This window comes from Chiloscyllium plagiosum, chromosome 19 (genome assembly GCF_004010195.1).
Source record: "Chiloscyllium plagiosum isolate BGI_BamShark_2017 chromosome 19, ASM401019v2, whole genome shotgun sequence".
Taxonomy (NCBI): domain Eukaryota; kingdom Metazoa; phylum Chordata; class Chondrichthyes; order Orectolobiformes; family Hemiscylliidae; genus Chiloscyllium; species Chiloscyllium plagiosum.
In genome coordinates this window covers 64,083,404-64,104,665 of record NC_057728.1, presented here as the reverse complement: position 1 = coordinate 64,104,665, position 21,262 = coordinate 64,083,404, and the positions used below count along the sequence as shown (strand labels likewise).

General features: G+C 41.1%; 1 protein-coding gene and 1 long non-coding RNA gene across 3 annotated transcripts in view; one reads left to right on the top strand and one right to left on the bottom strand.

Annotated features, from left to right (window-relative positions):
• The window catches only part of LOC122559340, a 28,588-nt gene extending 22,529 nt beyond the window's left edge, over window positions 1–6,059 (bottom strand). Inside the window, exon 1 of the long non-coding RNA XR_006314405.1 lies at window positions 5,985–6,059. This is a non-coding gene — a long non-coding RNA (uncharacterized LOC122559340). The remainder of the gene's footprint in view (window positions 1–5,984) is intronic.
• Window positions 6,060–6,296: 237 nt separating this feature from the next.
• gnptab (N-acetylglucosamine-1-phosphate transferase subunits alpha and beta) overlaps window positions 6,297–21,262 on the top strand; it is an 88,272-nt gene continuing 73,306 nt past the window's right edge. Inside the window, exons 1-4 of one of the 2 annotated variants that reach the window (XM_043708746.1) lie at window positions 6,297–6,454; window positions 13,815–14,024; window positions 16,630–16,715; window positions 17,995–18,114. In XM_043708746.1, coding sequence (XP_043564681.1) covers window positions 13,866–14,024; window positions 16,630–16,715; window positions 17,995–18,114 — 365 coding nt within the window. In that variant the 5' untranslated portion in view covers window positions 6,297–6,454; window positions 13,815–13,865. Of the gene's footprint in view, window positions 6,455–13,814; window positions 14,025–16,629; window positions 16,716–17,994; window positions 18,115–21,262 lie in introns of those variants that run through there. The other variant, XM_043708747.1, reaches the window with a different exon arrangement.

Here is a 21,262-nt window from a genome sequence, read left to right as displayed (position 1 = left end):
TCCACGCTTCAGGCTCACTGCCTTTATTCCTGATGAAGGGCTTTTGCCCGAAACGTCGATTTCGCTGCTCATTAGATGCTGCCTGAACTGCTGTGCTCTTCCAGCACCACTGATCCAGAATCTGGTTTCCAGCATCTGCAGTCATTGTTTTTACCTTGTTTTTACCATATTGTGAAACATGCCAAGGCACTTCTAAGAACAATATGAACCAAACATTTGTCACCAAGCCACGTTACTTGCACCATGCACTTTTATCTGAAAGGATACTAAGACATTTCCTTGTTTAATGGTTGCTCTTCAGATATTGGGACAAATGGACATGAAGGTAGATTTTAAATTAGGTTTTAAGAAAGAGGAAGAGGTGTGAAGGTTTAAGAAGTTAATTCCCAAGTGTAGGGTCCAAGCAGCTGAAAGTACAGCCAATGAGGTTAGTGTGATGTAAACTGCAGATCCACAAAACTCCAAAATTGGAAAGGTGCAAAGATTGTGGAGGGAGTTACAGAGGTCTAGAGGAGAGTAAATACAATGGAGGGATTTGAAAATAAGGCTGAGAATTCTAAATTTGAGAATTTTCCTGAATTTGGGAGCCAATGCAAGTCAGTGAAGCCAGGTGGAGAAGGGGTGGGGCATTGCTGTTGATGGGTGAACACAACTTGCATTATTTGCTTGGGCAGTCAGGTCCACCAAAGCAACCCATTGCCTGGCCCAAATAAGGTTCGATTCTAGTGAGAGGAATTTCAAAGCAGCTATGGTCAGGTTTGCGATTGAGTGACTGAAGACTCTCACTGACCCCAGTAAGTGGAAAGTCCCACTCTGATAACACTACCATTCAAAGTTGGTCGGCGTCTATACAGTGAAGGGTCCACTTGTGTCAGTTCACACATAGAAATGATTGTGCCATTGACATCCCTTTGTTTGATGATACTTCAGTGAGACGTGTGAAATATCATAGGACATCACACAAATATAAATTGTGGAGACAGCTATATCGACAATGGTGCTGGGCCTGGGGTGATAGATTACTGGCCCTCATTTTTGAGTCACCCATCTTTTCACCAGGTGAAAGAATATATATTAGGCCCTTTTAGTGATTACAAAGAAAGATTAAGTAAAATGGGTTTGCAACTTTAAAGCATATGTATTAATTTATTTAGGTTTGAAAATCTTTGAAATAAATTGATATAGAGAGAAGCATTTTTCACTGAAGGGTTATGAGGAATCTTGGACTCAGGGATAAAACCTCTGAGTTACAAGATTTCTTGGTGTCTTTCCAACAATATTTGGCTAGGTAACCCTCCAGCTCTATTTAAGCACCTCATGATTGTGGATGTCTGAGTTCAACCATTGGCTTCATTGACCTACTGTATTCTACAGCTTCTGGAAGCTTCCTCTTTTTGCCTGTTTCCAAGATGTTCCAGCTCCGAATGTAAACCTGTTTGTGCCAGTGAAAAGGTCCACAGATAAAACTAAAGAAAACGGTAGTTCTCTGCTACTTATCCCCATGGCAACATAGATTCCTGGGATATCCTAGATTGAAAATTAACTCATTAACTTGCACTCCAAAACATGCCATTTGATCTGAAAAGTATATGGATACTTCAAGACTTTTACTTCTTTACCAGTTGCTCTTCAGTTTAGCTTGAATCTGGAGAAATTACACCTTTGACCATTTGGCTCTTTTATGAAGCTAAGACAAATTCAATATTGTGAACAAAAACAGAAATTGCTGGAAATCACAGTTAACGGTTCAGGTCCATTGGATTTCTGATTTCTCTTTTCAGGTGCTGCCAAACCTCCTGAGCTTTGCCAGCATATCCAGGATACCCCGATAGAGATTTAGTTTATTACCTTTACAGTTCAATACATGCACCTTTATCTGAAAGGATACTAAGACAAAGTTTGTGAGAAGAGTTGTAGCTTGGGTGCTCGTTGCTGTGGTTCTGTTCGCCGAGCTGGAAGTTTTTGTTGCAAACGTTTCATCCCCTGTCTATGTGACATCCTCAGTGCTTGGGATCCTCCTGTGAAGCGCTTCTGTGGTGTTGCCTCCGGCATTTATAGTGGCCTGTCCCTGCCGCTTCCGGTTGTCAGTTTCCTAGCAGACAGCAGACTTCCTAGCAGCACTAGAATGCACACTCAGGAACAATGGACTGACAGAAGAGACACAACAAACAGTGAGACAAAGTATCGTACCCCTGATAACAAGGAAAAGACAAACACATAACCTCAACACCAAGGAGAGGGAAGCACTAAAATCACTAAGAAACGATAAGAACATAATCATACTACCAGCAGACAAAGGCAGAATGATGGTCATCCTGGACAAAGCAGTGTACATCCAAAAAGCACAACAACTACTTGCAGATACCAACACCTACCAAAAGAGGGAGTTTGACCCCACCCCACAGCTCACCAATAGGATAAACAACACACTGAGGAACGTACAAAAAAACGGACAGATAACCAGGTTTGACCTACAGAGAATGAAACCTGAAAGCAACACCACGCCCAGATTCTATGGACTACCTAAAGTGCACAAACCAGACATCCCACTCAGACCCATAGTACCAGGGACACCATCACACAAACTGGCGAAAGAACTACAGCAGAAACTGAAACACTTGATCAGCGGATCCAAACACTCTATACAATCAACACAGGAATTCTTGGACATCATCAGAAATATACACATAGACAAGGAAGAAACCATGGTCTCATTCGACGTAACGGCACTGTTCACCTCTATTGACAAAGCCCTAGCCAGAGAAACAATAGCCAACCTGCTGAACAGACATAACAGACAACAGGACGTTGAACCCATCAACAAAGACGGCATACTTAAACTACTGGACCTGTGCCTCACAACACACTTCACATTCAACAACCAGATATACGAACAAATCAACGGAACACCCATGGGATCACCAATCGCGGGACTCATAGCAGAGGCAGTTATGCAAAGGTTAGAACAAACAGCCCTACCACAAATTCAACCCAAACTCTGGGTCAGATATGTAGATGACACCTTTGTAATCATTAAAAACACGGAAATAGAAAAAAAACACACCGGATCATCAACGCCACACCCACAGGAATCCGATTCACGAGAGAAGAAGAAAAGGATAGCCAACTCCCATTCCTAGACGTGATGGTACAGAGAACACCGAACGGAGAATTCACTACAAGAGTATACAGGAAAGCCACACACACAGACCAAGTCCGAAACTATGAATGTAACCACCCCAACACACACAAAGAAAGCTGCATCAGGACACTATTCAAAAGGGCCACAACACACCCGTTGATTTGTTCGTATATCTGGTTGTTGAATGTGAAGTGTGTTGTGAGGCACAAGTCCAGTAGTTTAAGTATGCCGTCTTTGTTGATGGGTTCAACGTCCTGTTGTCTGTTATGTCTGTTCAGCAGGTTGGCTATTGTTTCTCTGGCTAGGGCTATCCCTAGTAGCCACACATGCAGACGACAAGCAACATGAATTTGACTGGGACAACACTACCATTATAGGGCAAGCGAAACAAAGAACAGCCAGGGAATTCCTAGAAGCATGGCACTCATCCACAAACTCCATCAACAAACACATAGACCTGGACCCAATATACCGGCCACTACAGCAGACAGCTGAAACTGACAACCGGAAGCGGCAGGGACAGGCCACTATTCATGCCGGAGGCAACACCACAGAAGCGCTTCACAGGAGGCTCCCAAGCACTGAGGATGTCACCTAGACAGGGGACGAAACGTTTGCAACAAAAACTTCCAGCTCAGTGAACAGAACCACAGCAGGATACTAAGACATTCCCTTGTTTAAAGGTTGCTTTTCAGACTTTGTTTTTTTCTGGGAAAATTACACACATAGCTTAAACTTCTAATTGGGCAACTTCAATTTACAGATGTTTTGGCTCCCTTACAAAGTTAAGACAGAAACTAATACCAGGTTCAGGGTTGAGTGATGTCATAATATTAAGGACATTAAATCTCACCTTTACTCTTGTGCCCATATTTGGATCAAGGCTATCTAGGTCTAAACATGAGTAGTTCTGGCTAAAAATGGATTACATAGCAACACAGAGACAGAGAAAATGGGAACAGGAGTTGGCGATTTGACCCTTTGAGACTGCCAATTTATGTGATCATGGCTGATCGTCAGATTCAGTACTACATGCTCACTTTCTCTTCATACTCTTTGATTCAAGAAGTATGTCTCACTCCTTGAAAACATTCACTCACTTGGCCTCTACCACTTTCTGTGACAGGGAATTACACAGGCTCATCATTCTCTCAGTGAAGAAATTTCTCCTCACTTCAGTTCCTAACTGGCCTGCTCCCTATCCTTAGACTTAATCCCTGGTTCTGCCTGGTCATCAGAAACATTCTATCCTGCATTTATGCATCTCGTCCTGCTCCTTGCAACCAGATGTTGTTTTGCATTTTATGCTAACATTGTACAAACCAGTATAAAGATATTTGAATGAAACCTGAATTGGAGTGAAAATGTTTTTTCCAGTGTTTTCATGCTACAGGAGAAATCCCCTGAAAGGCCTGAAATGGATTTAGCATATCTGCTGACTTTGTGATTCAAATTGGGACATCGATTGAATGATTTAAAGTTGATATTGTGTTAAAAGTTAGTGATAAGATAGAATTCACAATTCAGAAAACAGATGCTCCTAACATTGTGTTTGAAATAATATACTATTATTTGAACAAACACAATAAGTTCTAAGCACTTTGTGCTATTTTGGCACCTGTTTAGGTAATGCCTTGATTTTTCAAAAGCTAACCCTTGAGATGTGGGTGTTAGAGGTAAGGCATGCATTTGCTGCACATCCCTTATTGCCTTTATCTAAGAGAGTTTGCCAGGCCATTTCAGAGGTCTGTTGCAATTATTCTGTGGAGAGAAAGGAGTGTCAATGTTTCTGGTCTGGTGTCCCTCAGAAGGTTCTGTTTTTTCTCCACAGGTGCTGCCAGACTTGCTGAATTTTTCCAGCAAAATTTCTGTTTTTGCATTAAATCATAAAAATCACAAAGTCCTACCAGACCATAGCTCTCATTAGAGATGGTTTAATCTGAGGTTGAGAAGGAGAAGCCTTCATTGTAACCTTAAGAGTGGCTCAGTAGTTAGCATTGCTTTACAGTATCAGGAACCCGGGTACAATTCCACTCTTGGGTGACTGTGCAGAGTTTGCACATTCTCCCCATGTCCGTGTCAGTTTCTCCCAGTGCTCTGCTTTCCTCCAACAATCCAAACATTTGCAGGTTAGGTGGATTGCTATGCTGCAGTTAGGGATACCTAGGCTAGGTGGATTGTTAATGGGATTGGAGAGTGGGTTCAGGTGGGATGCTCTTCAAAGGATTGGTGCAAATTCAATGGGCTGAATGTCATCTTTTTGCACTTTAGCTATGATACGGAGGTGCCAATGTTGGACTGGGGTGGACAAAGTAAAAAAAAACACGATACCAGGTTATAGTCCAACAGGTTTATTTTAAATCACAAGCTTTCAGAATGATACTCCTTCATCAGGTGCAATGAGAGAGGGCACGCCGACACAAAGTTTATAGGTAGAAATATTTGTGAGTTCAAATAAACCCGTTGGACTATAACCTGGTGTCATGTGATTTTTGACTTTTTGTGCACTGTAGAGATTCCATTTTATTACATTGCCTCCATGGCTTTTGATGATACTCTGCAATACAAACCAGCCCAACAACCAACTGAGCTAAACCCCAAAATATACGGTGTAGAAAAGGCCCTTCAGCCCATCAACTTTGTATTGCCAAATAAATACTGCCATCTATACTAGTCCCATTTTCCTGCACTAGACCCATAGCCATAAGAGGTAAATTGCCTGAATTGCTGTGCTCTTCCAGCACCACTGATTCAGAACCATAGCCATAAGAGTCAGGACAGCTGTATAAAACTGAGTTCATTCGCCAAGGTGTTGCCCAGGTAAACACAAGTAAGCACTCACGTGATCAAACAGCAGCACAGATATTCAAAGAGTCCCCTATGGGTAAAGGGAGGAAATAGCGCATGCGTATTATCAACCTTACTGCATCCCGGGACGGGGTGGGGGCGCTCCTTGCAGCGTTTAACTCGCATGCGTATTCTTCGTCGCCTTGACACGTCCGTGAAAACGCATGCGCTTTCGCCGTTGCTGTTGCCAATAACGCACGCGCTTCCACGGCCGTCCCGGCGAGCCGGCAACCACGCATGCGCATAACACGGGAATGTCGGTGGGGCGGCATTGGCGCATGCGCCTTGACGTTCCTCGCTGGGTTTTTGGGAGGGGAGGAGTCACGTGCCTGGCAGTACCGCCGCGGTCGGTTTGGAATCCTGGCGCTGTTTGAATGCGGCGCGCGGTGTGTCCCCTCCCCGTCACACACAGCGGCCGCCGGGGGATCGTCTGACCGAGGGAGGTCTTCCTCACACTGTCGTTATGTAGGTTAGACACAATGTCGGTGCAAAAAGAAACCACCCCGCCTCGGCCTAGGGGAAGACCATGGGGCTGGAGTGGGAGTGGGAGTGGGAGTGGGAGTGGATGGGGATGGGGATGGGGAAGAGGAAGAGGGAATGGAGCTGGCTGGTGGGTGGGATACAGCGAAGTGGCGGAATGGCCAGGGATGTCAGGAAGGAGTGTGGAGATGGCAGCCCTGCCAACTGGGAGAGGTGTACAGATGATTGATTGGGAGAAAGTGAGGACTGCAGATGCTGGAGATCAGAGCTGAAAAATGTGTTGCTGGAAAAGCGCAGCAGGTCAGGCAGCATCCAGGGAACAGGAGAATCGGACGTTTCGGGCATGAGCCCTTCTTCAGGAATCATTCAGCAGATGATTGATTGGACTTACCATGATACAGTTGCATTGTGTTTTGCCTGTTACACGGTAGATTGCACCATACAGAGTGTATCAGGGTAGCAGAACAAAGTACAGAATACAGCGTGACAGCTGTAGAGGGTGAGACCAGAAGTCTGGTAACAGCGGAGAAGAAGCTGTTCTTAAATCTGTTCATACCTGTATTCAAATTTTTACATCTTCTGTCCGATGGGAGAGTGTATAACTAGAGTGGAAAAGGTCTTTGATTATGTTTCCAAGGCTGAGGGCAGTATAGATGGAGGCAATGGATGGAAGGCTGATTTTCAGGATGGGCTGCACTGTGTTTCTTGGTCTTGGTAAAAACAGTTCCCAAACTGCATCCAGATGGAATGCTTTCTATGATCGACCTATAAAAGTGGTAAGAGTTCTTGTGGACATGTTCAATTTCCTTAGCCTGAGGAAGTAGAGATGTTGTTGTGTTTTCTTGACTGCTGTGTCAAAATGGGTGGACCAGGTAGATTGTGGGTGATCATTTCTCCCAGGAACTTGATGCTGTCGACCCTCTCCACCTTTAGCACCATTGATGCAGACAGGGGCATGTCCTCCATTCCACAATGGTGGTAGCACCAGCAAATGTGAATTGTAGATGGAATTGGGGTGGAATTTGGTCTCGTTCATGAGTATATAAGGATTATAGTAGGGGGCTTGAAGCAGTTGTAGTAAGATCGTAGTAAGCCAAGGTTAAAGACGTCCACGAATGTTCCCACCAGCTGGTTCACACAGGATCTGAGTTCATGGCTTGGCACTCTATATGGGCCAGTTGCTTTCTGTGGGTTCAGTCTTGAGAAGGCTGATTTAATATCTGCAGTGGTGGCTAGGTACAGGTGCATTGGGAGGCTGTTGGGATAGATGGCATTGTTTCACTGACTTTCTGTTCAAAGTGAGCAGATGGCAGAGTTTGGAGAGAATTTTGGGCTAAGAAGCAGAAGATGTGAGAGTGGCATAGCTGTGGTGGATTGAAATGGCAGGACTTGGGATGGGGTCGGATGGCATTGCTAGAGAGGAGCATTGTAGCTTGGAGGCTAATGGAAAGTTGAGTAAATTTAGGAATTTATGAATGATAGGAATGAGGGAAGTGAAGAAATGATTTCCAGACTGAATGTTGTTTATAATAATTGCGCAGTCTAAGGTTGCATTTCCATTGTTACTGCACTCTTGAGTCTGGCTCTTAGAAGCTTGAACACTGGTGACAAAGTTGGGGAAATTTTTAATCCTGTTATCATGGAGGGAGATAATTGCTTTTGATGTTTGCACAACTGTTCTCTCCAGTTTTTAAATAAAAAGGCTAATAACTTATAAAAATTTAAAAGTTCACTGGTACAGAAGAGGTCTGTCAGTAGCTGTTTTTGTCCTGATTCTATTCTAAGTGTTTTGTGACTGATGGAGAATTGATGCCTAAGATATTGATTTCACTTTTTGCTTTGCAATACTGTATATTCTGCTTTGCATTTCAAGAGTGTTCAGTGTCTGCATTTTTTAACCATCATATATTAACTGCACCTGAGTTTGAAATGTGTTTAGCAACTTGAGGGAGCTCAGTCTTCAGGAACTGGTTCAACACTTAATCCAGTTTGTGGTCAAAGCAAGAGTGGGTGTTAACCTGGCTTCTTCGAAGGAATTTAGGTTTCTACAACCTGGTCTTGTTGTACATCTCAGTTTAACATTCATTGAAGTGAAAATCACCATGTACAGATGATAAAATCATACTTTAAATGTAATATGCAGTAGATGTTTAAGATTTCACTTCAGAGTTTATAGATATTTTGTGGAGCTTCAGAGGATTATAAGGTTTGAACCAGCATACCTAATGCTTGTGTGAATCTCAAGATATGTTCATAATGCCTTCAGTTTAGATCTGTTCAGCAATGAGGCAAGGCTATGAAAAAATGGGGTTTTTCACAGCGCCAAGTTCACAACGTAAACAGCTCTAATCAGTAAGTAGTTCACCTTGCAATTGCATTTCCTGAGTTGGGCTGAATTAGAAGCTCAAGTTGTCAAGTATAGAGATCCCCTTTGGGTGTCCCATCTTGTTCTCCAAGTGGAACCATGCTGGAGATGATTCTATTATTCTGTTTGGTCAGATGGGTGTGATTTTGACTTTACAAAACGATATAGTAAGACCAAACGGTTTGATTTTGCTTGTTGCTCCCTCTGTAAGTTTATTTTGAAATTTTTATGAATCCAGAATATGGTATCACTTATTCTGGACACTAACATTTTGAAGTTGCTTTTCCCATGACCTTATCCCAATCCCACATACCAGACCTTGTTACCACATGGTCTGCTATTACATACAATCCATTGTTAGGCACTAATACTCCCCATTGATTCTCTTAGACTAATTGTTACCCTCTCCTTTGTCCATCAGCTCTCTCCTTCAGCTCTATTTCCACCTATCGTTTACTCCTTAACCATCCCCTCCCCCTTTATCTTTTGCATGAAAACCAACTTGTTTCTAGCTACCATCCCTTCTGAGGAAGAGTCACTGGACCTGAAGCACCAACTCCAATTTCTGTCCACAGATGCTGCCAGACCTGTTGAGCTTTTGCAGCAATTTTGGGTTTTGTTTCTGATTTCCAACATGTGCAGTTCTTCTGGTTTTTAATACTTTGAGGCTGCTTGGAGGAATTGTCCTTCACCTGTGCTTGCAATGTAACTCAAGTGTGGTGCCATATTTGTTTCAAAAAGTGCTCCAGGATTTAATTTAACTGAATAGGGTGCAGACACTGATGTGTCAGTGGGAGCTGAGTGGCAGGGAGGACAATGAGGAGGATGCAGGGATGTTTCTGTGATTTGGACAAGTTGACTCTGGGCAAATATATGGAAGATGGAATATAACATGGATTAATGTGAGGTTATCCACCTTGGCAGCAAACAAAAAGGCAGGTTATTATCTGGATGGCAATAAATTTAGAAAGGGGGAAGTGCATCAGGACTTTGGTGCCCCTGTACACCAATTGCTGAAAGTAAGCATGCAAGTGCAGCAGGTGGTGAAGATGGCAATGGTGTGTTAGTCTTCATAATGAAAGGATTTGAGTACAGGAGCAGGAATGTCTTGCTGCAATTGTACAAGGCCTTGGTGAGACCACATCTAGAGTATTATGTGCAGTTAGGTCTCCTTATGAGGATGGATGTTCTGGTTATGGAGGGAGAACAACAGAGGTTTGTCAGACTGATTAAAAACTATTTACTGCAGATGCTGTAAATCAGAAACGAAAACAGAAGTTACTGGAAAAGCTCAGCAGACCTGGCAGCATCTGTGCAGAGAAATCAGAGTTAACGCTTCCAGTCTGTGACCTCTCCTCAGTTCCGAAAAGGGGTCACTGGACCTGAAACGTTAATTCTGGTTTCTCTTCATAGATGCTGCTAGGCCTGCTGAGCTTTTCCAGCAACTTCTGTTTTCGTTTCTGGAATGGAAGAAAGTGAGGACTGCAGATGAAGGCTGTATGAAGGGCTGAATAGCCTGACAGAAAGTCATTGAGTTGGGAAAGGACCAAGGAATCAAGGGCTACAGGGAAAAGGCAGGAGAATGAGATTACGAGCCCTCATTCCTAATGAAGGGCTTATGCTCAAAACATCAATTCTCTTGCTCCTTGGATACTGCCTGACCAGGTGTGCTTTTCTAGCACCATGCGTTCGTTTCTAATCTCTAGCATCTGCAGTCCTCACTTTCTTCTCCCTGAGAAACATATCAGCCATGATTGAATGGCAGAGCAGGGCTGATTGGCCTAATTCTGATCCTATATCTTAGGGGCAGCTCCTGTTAATATTTTCTATGTTTCTGTGTATACTTCATATTCATTAAAAAAAAATTTGCGTGGCAGAATAAGTGATTTTGAGTTCCAGTCCTATTGAAAAAATTGCGTCGCTGGCTAACAATTCAGCTTAAGACCTGAGATTGAATTGATAAATTGGAAGGATATAGAGATCGACAACTATATTGATCTATATATAGGGGATAAAGTAATTACCAGCTAATGGTGGCTGAATAAAGCAAATGCATTCTATTAAATAGGGTTACAGGATTTCTGAAAATCAGACACTACTCTTGTGGGGCAGCATTTTGAAATTGGATTAGTTTGCAGTGACATTAGAATTTTTCAACTTGATTGAATGTTTATTCTGAGCAGGGTAATAGAAAGTAAAGGAGCAATGTTTCAAGTGTAGTTGGATGATGGATATTAATAGTAACAGCTGTGGTGCATTGTGCTTTGTGGCAAATAATCTTATCTTCAGAGCTTCTTTCAAATATATTGAAACAAATTATTAAATTGTAACTCTTCATGACTTTATCTTTGATATTATTTGTAATAATGTTTCAAAAGTTAGGGAATCTCTCTGATTGGCCATTGTAATTTGGGTAATGTTGCTGTTTTTATAATTGGAGGAATATATATGCTGTATTGCATAATATTTTCTGCTAAGGTGTGATTTATTTCTTTAATAAGATTTTTAAAAATTCAGTTAAAACATAGCTTGAAGTCACTTAGTGTTAGTAAAGATCCTTATGAGAACATGGTTGTAGATAGAAAGCATAGAGCATGAAGTGTTTATATTCATTAATTAAATAGCTAGTCCAGCATTTATTGCCCATCTTTAATCTTTAATAGGCTTCTTGAAACTCTGTACTTCTTATGGTGTAAGCACACTCAAGTGCTGTTTGACAAGGTGGGGGAGGGAAGTTCTAGGATCTCAACCACAGTGACTGTGAAAGAATGGTGATATAGTTCCAAGCCAGGATGGCGAGTGACCAGAAGGGGAGCTTTGAGGTGGTGGCATACCCATGTATCTGCTGTTCTTCTAAACGGTAGAGAGTTTATGGATTTGGAGGATGCTTTCAAGTGGTTTTGTTGCAGCTGTTGTTACCACCACAGCTTGTAGATGGTGCGTGCTGCTGCCACTGTCCACTGAAGGGCGTTGATATTGCAGGTGATAGATGGGGTACTTTTTGTCCTGAATAATATAGAGTTTCTTTTGAATGTTGTTGGAGCTACATTCATTCAGACAAGTGAAGAGTATTTTATCATACTCTGACTTGTGCCTTGTGACGGTGGACAGGTTTTGAGGAGTCAGTGGTGAGCCAGTTGTTGTAGGACTCCAAGCCTCTGATCTGCTTTAGTAGGCACAGCATTTATGGGGCTGATCTAGTTCAGTTTCATGTCAGTGGTAACCCTGAAGATGTTGAGAGTATCTTTGCATGAGAAAAGATTAATGTATTTTTCTTTAAAAAAGAGATTACTTTTGGATGTAGGTTTGCTCGCTGAGCTGGAAGGTTCAATTCCAGACGTTTCGTTACCCTACTGGGTAACATCTTCAGTGGGCCTCAGGCAAAGCAATGCTGAAAATTCCTGCTCTCGATTTATATGTTTGGGTTTCTTTGGGTTGGTGATGTCATTTCCTTTGGTGAAGTCACTTCCTGTTCCTTTTCTTAGGGGGTGGTAGATAGGGTCTAACTTGATGTATTTGTTGATAGAGTTCTGGTTGGAATGCCATGCTTCTAGGAATTCTTGTGTGTGTCTTTGTTTGGCTTGACCTAGGATGGATGTGTTGTCCCAGTCGAAGTAGTCTTCGTCCTCATCAAGCAAGCAGACAAAACACGTCCAGAAACCCTAGCCACTGTCCTCTACATCAAAGACATCTCGGAAATGACTGCCAGTCTGCTCAGACCCTTTGGCATCATGGGAGCCCACAAACCCACCAACACACTAAAACAGCAGCTAATGAACTTGAAAGACCCGATACAGATAACAAGCAAATCTAATGTCATCTACAAAATACCTTGCAAGGACTGTAACAAACACTGCATTGGACCAACAAGCAGAAAACTAGTCACCAGGATACATGAACACCAACTAGCCACAAAGAGACATGACCCTCTCTCACTAGTATCCTTACATATAGATGAGGAAGGACACTACTTTGACTGGGACAACACATCTATCCTAGGACAAATCAAACAGAGACACACACGAGAATTCCTGGAAGCATGGCATTCCAACCGGAACTCTATCAACAAACACATCAAGTTAGACCCCATCTACCACCCCCTGAGAAAAGGAACAGGAAGTGACTTCACCACAGGAAATGACATCACCGACCCAAAGAAACCCAAACCTATAAATAGAGAACAGGAATTTTCAGCATTGCTTTGCCTGAGGCCCACTGAAGATGTTACCTAGTAGGGTAACAAAACATCTGGAAATGAACCTTCCAGCTCAGCGAGCAAACCTACATCCAAACCCTCAACCTGAGCTACAAATCTTCTCAAAACTCGCAAAGCGATTACTTAATTGTGTTTGACTGCATTTTATGCTTTTTAATGCCGCTTGAAAGAATATTTTTTGAATGCACTGTTAACCTACATTCACTTCTGAGGTCAACAACACTAATGGTAGCAGAACTGCCTTAAAGTAGCTGTTTGCATCAAGACCAGTACGGTTCATATGGAGAAACATTAGCAATGTGTAGCCCACATTATTACTAAAATGCAATTTACTAGATTGAGAATTGGCAAAAAAGAAAAAGCTTGATAGTAGCATAGTGAATATTTGAAAATACAGAATATGTGACAGCTAAAAGGTTTGGTCTTTTTATTGAACACCCAACTTGCATTTATATCAAAAGTAAATTTATATTTTGCTTTATAATTTTAAGAAATAAGTGGTTTCACGTATGTTTGTATTACATTCATGTTTCCTGCCAGTCAAAAATGTGATTTTAATTTTTTGCATTTGCAGTTTTTGTGTTGGGTATGATTTTCTGGGTCACTTATTAAATAAATAGAGGCATGCACTTTGCCATGGGAGCATGAATGGTAGCCAGTCTTAAGCACACACCCTAGGGTTCAGATGCTTCTTTATGTTGAACTGTAAAATTTTTTTAGTGTACATATAATATGAGAGCTTTTGTGTTCTTTTATTTCTGCAGTGATTTACCCCTTCTAAAAATGAGTTTGCGACTTTGAGGAGCGGTTGGTGTATGTTTGTGCAGGAGTATGACAGGTTGGCCATGGTCTTCAATTCATTGCTGAAGTTGGTTCAGAGGCAGACCTATACCTGTCTATCCCATCAATATGGCCTGTACCTCTGCTTTGGCGGATTAGTGCTCATGATTGTGTCAGGCTTTCAGTTTGGAGAGGTAAGGAACTTGCAAAATTATGCATATTTACAAATGTAATAAGTTACTATGGGCAAATTTAGCTAAATGGGCCTCCCACGTGTAACCATATTTTTATTCCTAAGGTATTTTCTTCAGAATTGGTTAGAACAAATTTGAGAGATCATGCACATGCCACTTAGCTTTCACTTTTCAACCCATGCTTTGTTTTGATAGATCAAATAAGATTTGTATTATAATTAACAAAGTATATAGTAGGAGTAAGTGAGGAATATAGATGCTGGAGATTAGAGTAGAGAGTGGGATGCTGGAAAAGCATAGCAAGTCAGCAGCATCCGAGGAGCAGGAAAATCGACGTTTTGGGCAAAAGCCCTTCATCTGGAATGAGGCTAGACGCCTCAGGGGTGGAAAGATAAATGAGAGGGGGTGGGGCTGGTGGGGAAGGTAGCTGAGGGTGCAAAGGTGGATGCATATGGGGGTAAAGGTGATAGGTCGGAGGGGAGGGTGTAGCAGATAGATGGGACAGGTCATAAGGGTGGTGCTGAGCTGGAAGGTTGGAACTGGGATAAGGTGGAGGGAGGGGAAATGAGGAAACTGGTGAAATCTACGTTGATGCAATGGTTGGAGTGTCCCCAGGCGGAAGATGAGGCATTCTTCCTCTAGGTGTCAGGTGCTTGGGGAGTGGTGATGGAGGAGGCCCAGGACCTGCATGTCCTTGGTGGAGTGGGAGGGGGGGAGTTGAAGTGTTCGGCCACAGGGTGGTGGGGTTGGTTGATGCGGGTGTCCCGGAGATGTTCTCTGAAGTGCTCTGCAAGTGTCCTGTCTCCCCAATGTAGAGGAGACCGCATTGGGAGCAATGGAGGCAGAAAATGACATGTGGAAGTGCAAGTAAAACTCTGATGGATGTGGAGTGCTCCTTTGGGGCCTTGGACAGAGGTGAGGGGGGAAGTGTGGGTGCAGGTTTTGCAATTCCTGCAGTGGCAGGGGAAGGTTCAGGGAAGGGGGGGGGGCGTGGACCTGATGATGTCGTCGTGGACCTGATGATGTCGTCGTGGAGGGACCAGTCTTTATGGAAAGCAGATAGAGGTGGGAAGGGAAATATATCTCTGATGGTGGGGTCTGTTTGTAGGTGGCGGAAATGGCGGAGGAGTACATAGGAGTGTCACTTAATAATTCTAACCTAAGTAACCATTACAGTGTTTGTAGTATTCCACTTTCTCTTGGCAATTTTTTGCACTGCACCAGAATAAGCTAATATTGTAGCTTCAGTAATTTATTTTACAAGTGTAATGAAATTTGTGATAACAGTATAGCATAGAAATGTACGTTTGAATTTTTTGATTTTTTTTTAATTTCTCCAGGCCTTATGCCTAATAGTAACCTTTTAGCTTGCCAAACTAAATAGAATGCTAAATAAATTAATTTATTAATTTTTGTGGATTTCTTTTGAAATTCTACTTGATAGAAGTTGGAGTTCTCCTGATAATTAAGTAGACTAAATTAGAAACACAATCTTTTTGTGCCTATTTTATAACTCAATTTTAAAATAATCTTGGTCAGCTATGAAATAAAAACAGCAAAGTGCTGAAAACTCTCAGCATGATCTGCAGCAGCTGGTGAGAGGGGAACTGAGTTAACAGTCCAGGTGGGTAACCTATCGTCTGAACTGGGCACCACTCCTTGGGATGATTAAGTTAATTGTGGAAAAATAGTATGGTAGATTTACTGGAATACTACCTAAACTCTAAGGTTAAATTATGAGGTGTGATTTCACATACTCAGATTGCGTAACCCTGAAAATTAGAAGATTAAGAGTGTTCTGACCATACTTTAGAAGATGGATTGAAAGAAACTGTTGATGTTTTTTAAGGAGTCCAGGATAATAAGATATGGACAAAAACCTAGAGCTAGACTTTTCAGAAGTAAAATTAGACACATGTTTTTTTCTGCAAAAAGTAGAAATGTGGAACACTCTTCCTCAGGCATTGGGTCAATTATTATTTTGGTTGAATTTTGTTATCTAAAGTAAGCAAATGATTTGAGACAAAGACAGATCTGTGGAATTAGGTGGCATGGCTACCATGATCTTATTGAATGGCAGAGCAGGCTTGAGGGCTAATTGATCTTCTCCTATTCCTATGTACAGATACAAAAATGGTCAAATAATTGTTCTTTGTGAATTCTTACTTTGCTCTTCATGTTATGACTACTGATTGCCTTGCTAGTTTCAAATTTTTACATTAGAAATTTGGGGCACTGGAATAATCTATGGTTTTAATAATTGTTAATGGTTTAGCTCCTGCTTTCGTATTGTCCTGATATGGAAGCTTTACAGTTACACCTTCCACAGTGGAGTAGATTTCTCACAAGCTTCTTCAGACTCTTTCAATCTAAAATTCCTCCTGGACCTTAATATTACACCTGGCTATTACTGAGTCTGGAATATAATCCCGTTTAATTAACATTTACAGCTCAAGATATTTAATTTCCCATGCATCTCGTAAAGTTAAACTTTGGTCCATTAGGACAATTTTCTTAAGATTGCATTGAACTGTATAGGAAAATGTTTTGTATGTAAATGGAAAATGTCCTAAATTTATTTTTCAATTTGATTATTTTTTTCAAGGTTGTCTTGGAATGGAGCAGAGACCAATATCATGTCATGTTTGATTCTTATCGTGACAATATGGCTGGAAAATCATTCCAAAATAGGTAAAATACAGGGAGTCTCAGACACGTGGTTGCTTGTTTTGAATCTTGCAGATTGCAAATGAAAGAATTGAACACGTTAAAATATGTTCAATTCTTTCTTTCTGTCTGTTTTGTTGATAGGTTTCTTCAGTGATTGGCTATTAAAGGGGCACATCAGTTGTTCCTTTGCGACTGAAAGTAATGTTCGTTCACATATATTTAAGCAAAAATGCTGATTTTTAATCAGGAATGCTCCAAGAAATAGTGATCATACCCTTGTGTTAAAGTTAGAACTTAAAAAGAAAGATGTGTATTTGTATAGCTGCGTTCATGACCCTAATGTCTCAAAGTACTTTATGACCAAATAGTACTTTTGAAGAGTAATTATTGTTGTGACCTAAGAAAGAGGTGACAGCCGCTTAGTGCACTCCCACAAAGTATAGTATGACACTGATGAGATAATTTATTGATTGAGGGATAAATATTGACCAGGAACCCTTGCTGTTCAAAATAATGCCATAGGATCTTTTAAATCCACTGAAAGAAGACTTGTCCTTAATTTAACACAGAGGATTTCATCTGCAACATCACAAACTCTCTCAGTTCTACACCAAAGTTCCTGCCTCAAGTTTGTGCTTCAGAGTTTAGAGTATGACATGAATCCACAACCTTTCGACTCGGACAAAATTATTTCCAATGAGTGTCAGCTGGCATATGTTGCAATGAAAGATGGGTTAATATTGCATCAGTATATGTACAGTATACATTGGCAGGCTTGGAGACCATATGGGTGCCAAATAAAGAAAATAAAGTTTACTCTAGTATACAGTATAAAATGTAAGTATAGAGTTTGAGGGAGTGGTTAAACCATTTGGTAAGAAAAAAGGTTTTTGCTCAGAATTTTGAAAGGATCAGTTGTTATCTTCAGCTTAGATGTGCTAATCATTGAAAGAATGCTTCAAGCAAAGTATTCAAATGTATTAAAATGTAATTGAGTTTGTGTGCACAGCTACTTTCCAGATGTTTTGGGGAGAGTAAAGCTCACAGATTGTACGCTATCTCAACTGAAATATGCTTAAAATGATTGTGACATTGTAGCACTTTTCAAACACTTGAAATAACAGAAAAGCACTGAAATATTGGCCAATTGTTTTAACCTTGATGAAATTAATTGCAATACTATGTAAGTAATAGTAATTTACAGAAAGGTTTTGTTCTCCAGCATATCGAAAAGTATCATTCCGCAAGTATATGTAACTATTGGAATAAGTGTAACTATTTTATACTTTTTATGTATTAGGTTGTGTCTGCCAATGCCAATTGATGTGGTCTATACATGGGTGAATGGTACAGATCCAGGTTTGCTGAAGGAACTACACGAAGTAAGAGAACAGATGAAGAATGACCAGCAAGCACTGAAGTGTGTTTTTCCTTTAAGCATCTAATGTTTGTTTTGGCAGCAGTTTACAAATTCTGGTTTTCCATCCTCTTATTGTCCAGGTTTCTGTCCAGATCTGAAATAAGTTACACTAGTCATTGCTATGTTACTGGACTAGTATTACAGGAGGTGTAGGTTCCGATCCTATACTTGAGACTTTGAATTTAATGTAAAAGAAAAAAAAGAACTACTGGCTAAAGTTGTTTCGAATCTGGATGGATTGTTCTGAGGTAACTGGGTCACTAAAAATATCAGAGAAACAAACCTAATACCCTTACCTTTTCTATGACTCCACACCAACCTGGTTGACTCCAAGATGCCCAAGTGGCCTAGCCAGCAACATTTCTCACAGGCATCTTCATCTGAGAATTAATTAAAGAACCGTATATAGGTATAAAAGTTAGTACTGTATATTTAACACCTAAGTATGCTAAAGTGCGAATATGGTGAACACATTAGTGAAATTATATTACACATCTACAGTTGCTGGTCTGGAAGTGAATTATTTTCTGATAATTCTCATTATTCACATTTTCTAATAATTATCATATGATACATTGTTAGGTAAATTATAAATTATATGGTTGTTGGAAGTCAATCATCTCAGCTATCCAACTTCCTCAGGGTAGTGTGCTATCCTTCGAGATCCTTTCCTGCACATTTGCAGCCATGCACCGGCACCGAACTTCTGTTGGACTGATGGATATTGAAAGGATGGTTCCTCTTGTGGAAGAATCTAGAAGTAGGAGTCATTGTTTAAAAATATGGGGTCCCCATTTAAAACACTGATGAGGAATCTTTTTTCAAAGGCTGAGTCTTTAGAATTTCTTTCCCCAAAGGGTAGTGGATAGAGAATCTTAAAATAATTAGGCAGTGATACATTCTTGTTTACAAAGATGATGAATGATTATTGGAGGTATTTATGGATGTAGAGTTGAGGGCAAAATTAAATCAGCCATGATCTTGCTGAGTGGCCTACTTAAGGGGCCTATTCTTGTTCCTAGTCCATATTTGGCTTAATTTGATGTGGTAAGTGCAAGTAACACTCACACCACGCAAGTACCAAGCAATGACCATTTACAACAAGACAAAATCCAGTCATTGCCCCTTGGCTTTCATTAGACCATAAGAGATAGGAGCAGAACTAGGCCATTTGCCCAGTTGATTTTGCTGTATCGTTTGATCGTGGCTATTTTTCTCAACTCTTCACTCTGAGGCTCTGCCCTCGGTTGTAGTTTCTCTTACAATTGGAAGCACCTTGTCCATGTCCAATCTGTCCAGGCTTCTCAGTATTCTGTAAGGTTTCAGTCAGATCTCCTGTCACCCTTCTAAACTCCATGGAGTACAGAACCAGAGTCCGCAACCTCTCTCTGCATATGACCAATCCTTCATTCCTGAGATCATTTTGGACCCCCTCCAATGCCAGCACAGCCTTCCTTAAATACCAAAACTGCTCACAATATTCTTACCAGAGCCTGATATTGCCTAAGCAGGACATCTCTGCTGTTGTATTCTAATCCTCTCGAAATGAATGCTAATATTACATTTCTCTTCCTAATTGTCAATTGAACCTGAATGTTAACCTTAAGAGAATCCTGAACTAGGGTGCCTAAATCCCTTTGTGCTTCAGATTTCCAAAGCCTTTCCCTATTTAGAAAATAGTTTGTGCATCTATTCTTCCTACCAAAGTGCATAATCTCTCATTTTCCCACATGGTATTCCTTCATCCACTTCTTTACTCATTCTCCTAGCCTCTCCAAGTCCTTCTGCAGCCAAACCCACTTCCTCAACACTATTTGTCCCTCCATGTATCTTTTATCTCTTTGTTTCATCTGCAAACTCAGCAACAGTGCACACAGTTCTTTTGTCCAGATTGTTAATGTATAACGTGAATAGTTGCGGTCCTGACACGATCCCTGTAGAATTCCACTAGTCACTGTCTGCCATCCTGAAAAAGACTGCTTTATCTCCACTCTCTGCATTCTCCCAATCAGCCAATCCTTTGTCCATGTCAGCACCTGCCTCTAGCACAGTGGGCTCTGAGCTTATTTAGTAGCCTCCTGCATGGCACCTTGTCAAAGGCCTTCTGGAAATCCAAATTGATTGTGTCCACTTGTTCTCCTTTGTCTAACTTTTTCATTGCCTCCTCAAAGAGTTCAACCTGTCAGCCATGACGTCCTGTTGATGAAGCCGTACTAACTTAAATCCCAAATTTACTATATACTTCCAAGTACTCTGCAATCTCCCCTTAATAATGGATTCTAAAACCTTGCTAATGACTGAGGTCCGACTAATCTGTCTATAATTTCCAATCTTTTGCCTCCCTCCCTTCTTAAAGGTTTCCCAATCCTCTGGCCTCCCACTAATCTTCACCACATTGTATGCTTTTATGCTGTTCCTGACTTTTATTGTCAGATCTGGTTGCCTCATCCTCCCCTTAGTATGTTTCATTTTCCTGGGATGAATTTCTTTTATACCATCTGAATTATTTCTATTGCTGCTATAGTGTTTCCTCTGCAAGGGTCCCCTTCCAATCAACTCTGCCAGCTCTTTCCTTGTGTCTTTGGAGTAACCTTTCCTCAATTGTAATATTGTTATATCTGATTCCAGCTTCTCCCCCTCAAACTGCAAGGTGAATTCTATCATATTATGCCGCCAAAGGGTTCCTTTACCTTAAACTTCCTAATCAAGTCTGCCTCATTATACATCACCAAATCCAGAATTGCCTGTTCCCTAGTGGGCTCCACCACAAGCTGCTCCAAAAAAAATCTCGTAAGCATTCCACAAATCCCTCTCAATCTGAATTTCCTGGTCAATCTGCATATTGAAATTGCCCATGATTATTTTAATAGTGCCTTTCTTACATGCCCTTTTTAAGTTCTGATTTATTTTTTTCCCTACATCCTGACTACTGCTAGAAGGCCTATACATAACTCCCATCAAGAATCTTTTTCCTTTGTAGTTCCCTAATGCTACCACACAGGCTCTATACCTATGATGATGATCACTTTGTTATTGATTAAACTTTTGAGTCTTTCCATACTGTCTGTCCTATTACTTGCAGTTCCATTGCTGACTGGTCCACTGTTAAAAGCATGAAGGGTTACTATTGACCAGTCATGTAAATACT